This window comes from Brachyistius frenatus, unplaced genomic scaffold (assembly GCF_029030835.1).
Source record: "Brachyistius frenatus isolate BFR_SWC_R1_liver_20210118 unplaced genomic scaffold, ASM2903083v1 Contig_132, whole genome shotgun sequence".
Classification (NCBI taxonomy): domain Eukaryota; kingdom Metazoa; phylum Chordata; class Actinopteri; family Embiotocidae; genus Brachyistius; species Brachyistius frenatus.
This window is the reverse complement of record NW_027210731.1, coordinates 228,163-237,500: the sequence shown is the minus strand read 5'-3', so window position 1 is coordinate 237,500 and position 9,338 is coordinate 228,163. Positions and strand designations below refer to the sequence as shown.

Genomic DNA, 9,338 nt, shown 5'->3' with positions numbered 1-9,338 from the left:
GATTTGGGGAAATAAAATTAAATGGAACAGTAAATATAAAACTACTGTTGGCAGCTGCTTAGCTTAGTACATCCATCTGGAAGAGAGCCCATTCCAGCTGTTTCCCCCAGCTTCCAGTCTTCGTGCCAAACTACCCTAACCAGTTGCTAGCTGTCCTCCTTATATTTAAAATGCAGAGTAGCTGTGATCCCATTTAACTCCTCGCCAAAAAAGCAACAAATCATATTTCTCAAAAAGGGTCAAAGTACTCCTTAAACATGTAACCAGACAAGTAATGTGGAAAGCAGAGATTTGAACTAATGGATGAGCAGTTTAACTCAGATGCAACTGTCTTTATTTTGTTGTATTTTTAAATGATTTGAATGAAACATTTTGACTGTATGTTGCCGGAAATGGTTGTCAGCTTTAGTATCTTACAGAGCTGACACTGTTTGGAAAGATGCTCCTTTCTTCTTACCTCTTTTGCTCCTCCTGCAGCTGCCTCTGCATCGATGACAATTTTTAAGCATGCATGACTGTACATTATCACTTCTGTAAAGTTTTCACTGCGTGTTCATAATAAACAGAAATCGACATTGTATTTTCAGTCAGTATACGGTATTTTATTTATTACATCTACAGAGACTGTTCATGAGTTCAGGCAAGGAAATAATCTGACTTTATATATATATATATATATATATTTAAAAAAAAATCCAGAAAAATGACCATCTGTTCCTGAGAAGCTTGCATAAAACATGGCTTGTATTTTGACTGATTTTTGGTAAAGCTGCACCGCCAGCTTGTTCAGCGGGTCTTGGTTGTTCTAGAGCCATCCGGTGATGTAGTGCACCGAGGTGAGCTTCAGATTTCCCTTTCACTGTTTTGGCCTTCAAGAAGCGGTTGTTCTTGTCAAGATGTTGGTCATACAGTTTGTTCTTGAAAGAGATGGTTTTTTTTGGTGTTTTTTTTGGGGAACATGCACTCTTCTTCCAGGATGGAGATGACGCCCATCGGCTTGGGAACAAACCGTTCTTATTAATAACATGATCACAATTGCGACATTTAAGTCCAGGTAGGCTAATATTTACACTTTTTGTATAGTACCTTTTCAAAGAGCTTTAGTGCAGGCTGCCAGGTCCATCTTCTTCGTTATAGCTGCAGGAAGTGACTCCTAGGATCTGTAATGTAGTTTTTATGACGTTTGAACAAAATAGGCTACCAGAGCCTCACCGTTTGGCCGATTTGCATCAGATTTTATATTCTGGTTCTGGAATATAAATTGCATGAACATGGCAAATATGGTGAAATTTGAGTGATGTAACTAGCTATTAAAAAAAACATTTGAAAGCAACCCTTAGGGTGTATTTACGCCAATGTTATAATAAATCACAAGCTCATCCTTGCCAAGTGTCCAATATTAGTTGAAGGCAGAATGAAAGCATGATAGTCCGTCACAGGGAGTCCGATAATAAAAGCATTGTTACATGTGAAATTGTCAATGAATGGCAGACACGGCTGCAAGTAATAAAGTTAATGATTCGGTTTTATGTTGTTGACAGCTGGCAGGCATCGACATAAATGGTGAATATTGCCATAGCTTGCAAATCTGCCTCCCTACAACAAGCCCCGCTCATTTCTCATTGTTATAGCTGCAGCTGTCTTGTCAGAGACTGAAAGAAGAGTATGTAGAGCTTATTAACTTTGGTTTTGTTTGTTTTTTCATTTTTACACCATCGATTGATATGGCTTATATTTGTGGAAGCGGTTACAGGTGGAAAGTGTCTTAACCCTGTAATCGTTATATTAGAAATTACCTTGTCACGGGTACAACTGAGGTCATGATTACGTTGTTTTTATTTGTGAATGAGCGGTTTACCTGTTGCATTGTTACATTAACAGCTATATAAATCCATTGGTGTTTCCTGTGACCTATGACCTCAGTGTCTGTAAAATCATGGGCACAGTTTTTCCATTCTTGACCTTCCATTAATGAACTGATCATATTTTTGGAGTCTAAGGTTGAGGCCACAATGGCCTTATGTCCATCAACTTCTATGAATGCGATATCTCAGTAACGCCCTTCAGGGAATCTCATTAAATTTGGCACAAATGCTCACTTGGACTCGAGAATGAATTGATTGGCTGTTAATGGTTTGAGGTCAAAACATGTTTGTGGCCATAACGCCATAATACATACACTAATTATGACAAAAATTTCACACAAACGTTTAACAGGATGAAATGACGAAGGAATGACATTTTATATCTCGAAGGTCAACTTGACTATGACATCAAAAACCCTTTTCTGTCAATAACTCGGGAACTGAAGGGGAAATTGTCACCATATTTCACATTTGGCCGGACAATGACTTGGTGACACCAATCTTGGGTGTCCATAAATCTTCTGTGCTATCGGTATGAAGATGTGTGCAAGTCATCCGCTTTTGAACTTCCTTGCATTAAATATATATATTAAAGGATTGTCTGCTGTTAATCAGCTTCATTGGCTAAGGACTCAATCAATAGCCTATCTCTACATATATTATATATAGGATTCTGGAAAGAAAACTACAACTTCACTGGTTGGTGGAGGCATACAACCCTGAGGCAGTAGTTCGAGTTTATTTATGTATTCAGTGTTGTTATTATTGACTGATCTCCTCAAAATATCAATCATGTTTGTCACTGAAGAGACTCCATATTTCATCAGGAGCCAGTGTAATGAGTCACAACGCTTCGATTATGATGCCTGCAACTGTGCGCCTCAGCCCTGCAGTGATTGGAGGAGGATTGCTACTCTTCCTCCCCTGATTGGTCTGTGACCTTGTGCTCGTTCACCCAATCACGGCGTCGCAAAGTTCTGCTGCGGAAGTGGGGATGCGAAGGAGATGGCTGAACTTAGATAGCCCTGTGCATGGGAATATTTTCACCATGGCTGTTCTCCGGAGGAAAATGAGCAGCGGAGGACGGCTGCTCGCCCTCGCAGTCGTCTTTCTGTGGTGCGCAGGGTCTGGGTGCTGTTTCGGGCAGAGCCAAGACGGCGAGTTCACGTTTCTGCTGCCAGCCGGAAGAGCCGAGTGCTTCTTTCAAACGGCAGTAAAGAATGGCACGATGGAGGTCGAATATCAGGTAACTGTTTTGAGGGGACAGGAGTCACAATCACACGTTATCGCGGAAAGGCTTTTTTTTTTTACCTGCCGTGCAGGAAGAGGACATTGGTGGCCGTAGCTCACGTGCAGGTCGTTGACGGGTATTTTAATAAGCCGGCATTAAACCGCATCTGTAAGCAAATGGCAGCTCGTATTCATCCATTACCTTCACGTCGAGGAAGTTCACATGACCACCGAAGCAACTACCGTAACTGTGGCTCACAGTTTCCAGGAAATCTCGCGTTAAAATTCATAACTTCAAATCCAACTTTTTTTTTTTTTTTTTTTTTTTTTAATATCCCACCATTTGTGCAAGATTGTTTCACTCCACTGATCACTGGTGTGCAGAAATAATGTAGAGGAAGTAAAATGTCACAGCGCATGCCACTAAATTTATCGGGACTGACTCATTATGCAAACGACAGGTTGTACAAACGTGATGGTGTCAGATCCTGTTGATCCTCCAGCCTCTGGTCTTCCAGCGGGTTCAAGTCCTGAATCAGAGTCCCTGGTTGTCGCACACGGATCTGAAAGGACCGTGTTGGAGCAAACCTTCAAGCTACTAGTTATCAACAGCAAAGGTTGATTTTTATTTATTTTTTATTGCATCCCACCATCATCAGACCGGAGCCACACGAGGTCTTGAGTGCACAGTGAAATCAAACCATTTTCATCATCCATTTAACTGCACACGGTTTACTACGTTAACTTATGAGCTATAAAACATCCATCTCAATATCCCAGAGGCAACATGTTCACGTGACTTATTCTTAGAGGATTTTTTTTTTTTTTAGGTCAATGGTGATGGTGATATTAGAAAGTAAAAAAAAAAAAAAAAGCCAACTAAAATGTGGTTATCAACACTTGTGACGAAAATATATAAAGTATTTAACTTTTTATTTATTTATTGTCTACAATATCAAGGCATCAAAACTGAACTTCACTGGAATGTAATAATTATAAATAACTTTTTTTTTTTTTTTTAAAGAGATTATGGTCATTGTTAAAAATGAAAGAAAACAAAACAAGTAATTTCAAATCAAACTCGATTGTCTATTTTTGTAAAAAAAAACAACAAAAAAAAACAATTGGACAAATGTGATATATCCATGTTAGGCCAATATCGTCTGATAAAGTCAACCAACCTATAAATGGGTCGGTCTCTGCTTTGGACTGCTTTTTGGACAAAATAAGTAGAGAGCTGATTAATTTACTGCCAGAGATGTTATAAGAAAGCAGCAAATATTCACAAATACTCGAGTCCTCTGTCCTTAAAATGGTTGCTGATTAGTTGCTCAACTTATTGTTTCAGCTCTACTGTGGTCTAAACTATGCAACAGCGTATAAATGTCAGTTCAAAGATGCTTTAAACTGGACACGGTATTGGTAATTGGGAAGTTGTTGTGGTCAGCAGTTTGTTTGTTAAGAGGGAGAGTCTCAACCTAAAGGCCCCGTTCACACATTAACATTGTGTCTTGGAGGATCCAAACAAAACTTGGACGGCTCTAGTTACATCAAGTCGCGCCTGGCATCATAAAATATCTGAAGATTCTCATTCATCCGCGTCGTGGTCAGTCTTAAGTGTTATCGAAAGGCAACTTGACTTGCTTGAAAATTTCTTGCAGATGTTTATCCTCTCACCCGAAAGGCTTCTTCAGTTCACAGCCGTCTTGTTTGCCTTTGGTTAAATACGTCGACCGCGACTACCACGTGTCTCTACGTGCAGCTCGAGTGGCCGACCGCTTGTGATCTGATCTCACTTTTCCACTCTAAATGCAAATAAACACGAACATCGTTTCCGTTCGCAAGGACCGAGAGTGTTGTTGTTTCTGACCAGCGGGAGGCAGAAGTGGAATTCGGGTGTCTTGTATGCCAAAAAAATTAATCAAATCAAAACGGTTGCCTTCCTCTTGTTTTGCATTTTAATATGATTATGATATCAGACCTGTCCACTTTTAATTGGATCACGCTGTACAAGTTTTGTGTGCGTGTACTTTCAGGTGATAGCAGGTGCCGGTATGGATGTAGACTTCACCATCCTCTCCCCGAACGGCATCCGGCTCATCCTGGAGTCTCGACGCTCCGACGGAGTCCACGTGTTAGTGGCCTGAACGCCTCATTTACATCTCATACCGCTGACCCGGCTGTGTAACGCGGGTTTATTTGACCTTTCGTCTCTTGACCTCCCGGTATTTCAGCGTGGAGCCCACCGAGGACGGAGACTATGAAATCTGCTTTGACAACAGCTTCAGTCGCTTCTCGGAGAAAATGGTGTTCTTCGAGATCATCATCGAGGGACAAGGAGGAGACACGGGTGGAGATGAGGAGTGGATGGGGATCGTGGAGCCTGACGGGAGCCAGCTTGATTACAAGCTGGAAGACATCCGGGTGAGATGCATGTTTTGGCTTTTTAGAAAATTGGTAACAAAAAAAAAAAAGGAAAAACTCGCTCACGATGTTATCGGACCTCTTGGTGAACTGCTCTCGTTGGCTTAGATGTGTGCAAACGGTGTCGGAACAACTTCCAGGCTCGGCATGAAAACAAATACTGCAGCTTTGTTGGAATCAATCCAGAGCAGCAACAATTTGTTGATTTTTGTTGATCGACAGAAAAATTATCACTAAATACTCCCATTATTCATCATTTTGAGTTAATTTTTCACGAATAAATGCAAGAAATCTCTTCTTCTAGCTTCTGAAAAGTAAATATTTTTAGATTCTCTTGGTCGGCCATGATAATAAACTGAATATGTTTTGGTTGTGGACAGTCGGTCGGGACACGAGATATTTTAGACTTTACTTGCTGACATTTTTCACTATTTTCTGACCAAAGCAACCAGTCGATTAATTGAGGGGAAAAAAAATAAAAATCAACCCATTATCTAAAATACTTGTTAGTTGCAGTCCTACATCAACTCAAGACTGTTATGCAGTCAGGAATACTCACTGGAGTGTATTGCTTCATATCTGATAGTAGTTCCCGACAAATGCACTGAGTGTTGTTTTTGCATTATTTAGGGGGGGGAAATAGGAAGTCACATGTCTATGATCTGTTTGTCTTAGGTTAGAAAAAGTTGAGCCAGACACGCTGGGGAAGTGGGAAAGTTTTAAAAGACTGATTAACGCACTGATGGTTTTGGTGTCTTTGTGGGATTTGCTAACGATACGGAAAAATTAGAATGACGTCGGTCTTGGCCATTAAGTAATCGAAGACACTCGACCTCATCAGAGTTCAACTAAAACCAACTAAATCTTACAGTTTGGCGAAAATGTCAAATCGAAACCAAAACATCTTCTCATGAATTCTGTTGAGGCAGCAAAGATGTAGGTTCCTTGACGCAAGTTGTGCTTCCTCTGTAATTTGAATGCCCTTTGCACCCACCTTCATTTCCCTCAGGAGTCCATGGACTCGCTGCACAGACGCCTGGAGCGCAGTCGTCAGATGCAGACGGTGTTGCGTGCTTTCGAGGCGCGGGACAGAAACCTCCTGGAAGACAACCTCTGGAGAGTCTCCTTCTGGTCGTGTGCCAGTGTGCTGGTGATGCTGTGTGTGGCCCTCACCCAGGTAAAATACATCACGGACGCAACACTTCGCAGTACGCATAAATCTGTTTCACACGCACACAGCGCCTGATATCTTGCCGTCTCTGTTCGCAGGTCTACACGGTCCGCAAACTGTTTGAGGATAAGCGGAGGGTCCGCACATAGAGGGACTAATTTCACAGGCACACAAAAAAAACATGGCGGCACAAGATGTTTTCCTGGTTTACCCTTCAAACTACACCCCATTACTGTCCATCGTGTCTAAATGAGCACCAGCAATCAACACAAATGCTAACAGACCTTCATTTAATTCCTGACATGTTGCTTTAGATGTCTCTGAGCAATAATTAAGGATGATCGGCCTCTAAGGGGTAACCAGAGGAGTACGAGACTGAAAAAGTTTAAGTTGGCCATTCCATCTCATGTAGTGCCTTTTTAATGTCAAAACTTACCACAAACCAATGAGGAATTCCATGTAGTTGAAAGTGCTGTTGTGAAACTAGTTAGAGGCCTTTGGATTATTTCACTAGAGGTAACATAAAGGGTAGGAGGTCGGTTACGTAAAAAATTTAAAAAACGGATCTCCAGAACTCCTAGTTTGAAGGTTTACAAGCGATAACTGTGCAATAGTGTTATTGGCAATAGTATTTCCTCTTGTAGTCTTGACAGCGTAAGATCCTGCCATTATATCGGTGATTTAAATTGTGGTCACTCCAGGTGTTTCCTTGGTTACAGCCTTATTGGTGAAGTGTTTTGTGTTGGGGTTTTTTTTTCTTTTTTGTTTTTTTTCTAAGACGTTTCTAATTTCTTGTCACGTGCCAGTACATACAGTCCATGTTGACCAATAAGAACGCAGAACAAGAACGAGGGATGATTGCCAATAATGTGTCAGTTCTCTTCCAGACGTGTGAATGTCACTTCAGGTCTGCAAGCATTATAATGCAGTATGAGCACACTGATCGTTGGGTTTGTGTTCGTGTGTCTAGCTTTGGTCCTTTTTTCTTTTTTTTTGTCTTTTTAGATGATCAAATTTGCAGTTTGTTTTTTTTATTCTTCTGCGTCTCCATGCGTCAACTGAATGTGATTTTGATTCTACTGAAGCAGATGTTTGTTGCATAGTCTGTTAGGTAATTAAAGGAAAAACAGGTTTTCATAAGTCATGGATCATAAATAAATGCATTTTTACACCGGAAATAACTGATGCGAGTTGTTTTTGCAGAACAAAAACTGCAGCTATAAGCGTTATGAAAAACAGTAATGCAGGGGATGTTTCCAGCAACATTTAATGGAAATCCAAAGTTAAACACTCAGTAGAGACAAAGCTTCGTTACTAAAGCGGTTTTCTGCTTTTTCCTTCATGTACTTCAGAAAAATGTCGGCTTCTTGTGTACGAGACCTCAGTGTTGTTAACAGTGACATCTTTAATACTCACGTGACAGCTTCTGATGTTATTTGGCACAGTTTAATCTAAAACAATATTTATTTAGTGTTGTGTGTCTTTTAGATACGTTTACATGACATGTTTTTCACCGCATTTTTCCACGAACCATTCAGGACATACGCATGTAAAAACACTTTGTGCAGATGTTGCTCCTCCAAACGTCTGATCTGATCCCCTAAAAATACTTTGACATTAAGAGTACGTTGGTATGAAAACATAAGGCGGTAGCAAATCATATTTTAGTAGCCACTTAAAGATTAACTGTAGTTGTTGGTAGAAGGTTACATTACCTGAATGAAGGATTTTCAACTAAATTTGTTGCAATTGCTAAACAGCCAAACTTTAAGGATTTTCTTTATCATGCAGTTTGAACTAACTGCCAAAGATGCGCTTATGAGTTAAATTAAAATTTGTAGTTCATATGTGCAAATACTTTGTTTGCACATTTTACAGTTTCTCACAATATAAGTAAGCAGAAGTAGCTGGCGTGTAAATTTCCTTTTTTAATTTAAGAACAAGATGCAGTTTTGTGGTCTCCAGAATTTGTTTGACTTTTAGTTCCTCAGGTTTGATGATCATTTCAAGTTATTTTGTTAGCACTTATAGGCAGAGAAGAACATAAAAATGGATGTACAGAGTGTATATATATATATATATATAAATACTAGAAAATGATGAGTAAGCTTATTAATATACCTGTATGTACATACATTATTAGTGGTTTGTGTCATTTCATCTATTTGCAACACACAAGATGTCAGCTTTGGTCCAGTCATAACTACCGTCATGACGAATGGCCATTATTTCTACATTTTGTCCCTTCTTGAGATGTCTGGCCTCAGAATTGTAAATGGGAAGCAGCTCTGCACCACAGAAAAGCCTTTGGGACACCTGCACTTATAATGCCGAGTGCATCAAGCGGAGCGGACCCCTCCTGCTCCGGCTGGCTGAGCCGCTGCGTGGCCACCGAGCCCAAGTCTGAGCGGGCGACATCCGGAGCTTCCTTCACCAGTGGTTGGGACGAGAAGGGACGTGTGGCGGTCGCCTGGGTGGAAGGACCACAAAAAGAAGGTAAGATTTCCAGTTAGTTTCTGATTGTTGATGTGCATCCGTAAAACGCAGCTGCCACTACGGAGGGGGGGGGAGAATATACATTTTCGAATGTTTTTCCTCATGGAACGCATGTGATGTATGACACACGTTTACTACATGCTGCAACAAGT

At 40.6% G+C, this 9,338-nt stretch overlaps 1 protein-coding gene across 2 annotated transcripts; it reads left to right on the top strand.

Annotated features, from left to right (window-relative positions):
* The first annotated feature begins 2,841 nt into the window (after nucleotides 1-2,841).
* Nucleotides 2,842-9,252, top strand: tmed1b (transmembrane p24 trafficking protein 1b). 2 transcript variants are annotated; one of them, XR_011311635.1, is made up of 6 exons: nucleotides 2,842-3,111; nucleotides 5,132-5,229; nucleotides 5,330-5,519; nucleotides 6,529-6,696; nucleotides 6,789-8,839; nucleotides 8,870-9,252. XR_011311635.1 is itself a non-coding variant. In XM_069714656.1 (5 exons), exons 1-5 carry the CDS (start codon nucleotides 2,860-2,862, stop codon nucleotides 6,837-6,839), a joined length of 759 nt encoding a protein of 252 aa, XP_069570757.1. In that variant the 5' UTR covers nucleotides 2,842-2,859; the 3' UTR covers nucleotides 6,840-9,252. The 2 variants fall into 2 exon arrangements, 1 of the variants encoding a protein (XP_069570757.1); XM_069714656.1 differs by having other exon boundaries at nucleotides 6,789-9,252.
* Nucleotides 9,253-9,338: the final 86 nt, after the last annotated feature.

What these genes read in the sequence shown, in the direction of transcription:
- tmed1b (XM_069714656.1), top strand. Translation starts at nt 2,860, where the DNA reads ATGCGAAGGAGATGGCTGAACTTAGATAGCCCTGTGCATGGGAATATT. An exon ending in CGATGGAGGTCGAATATCAG is followed by an intron (nt 3,112 to 5,131) that starts GTAACTGTTTTG and finishes GTGTACTTTCAG; the next exon opens with GTGATAGCAGGTGCCGGTAT. An exon ending in TGTGTGTGGCCCTCACCCAG is followed by an intron (nt 6,697 to 6,788) that starts GTAAAATACATC and finishes CTCTGTTCGCAG; the next exon opens with GTCTACACGGTCCGCAAACT.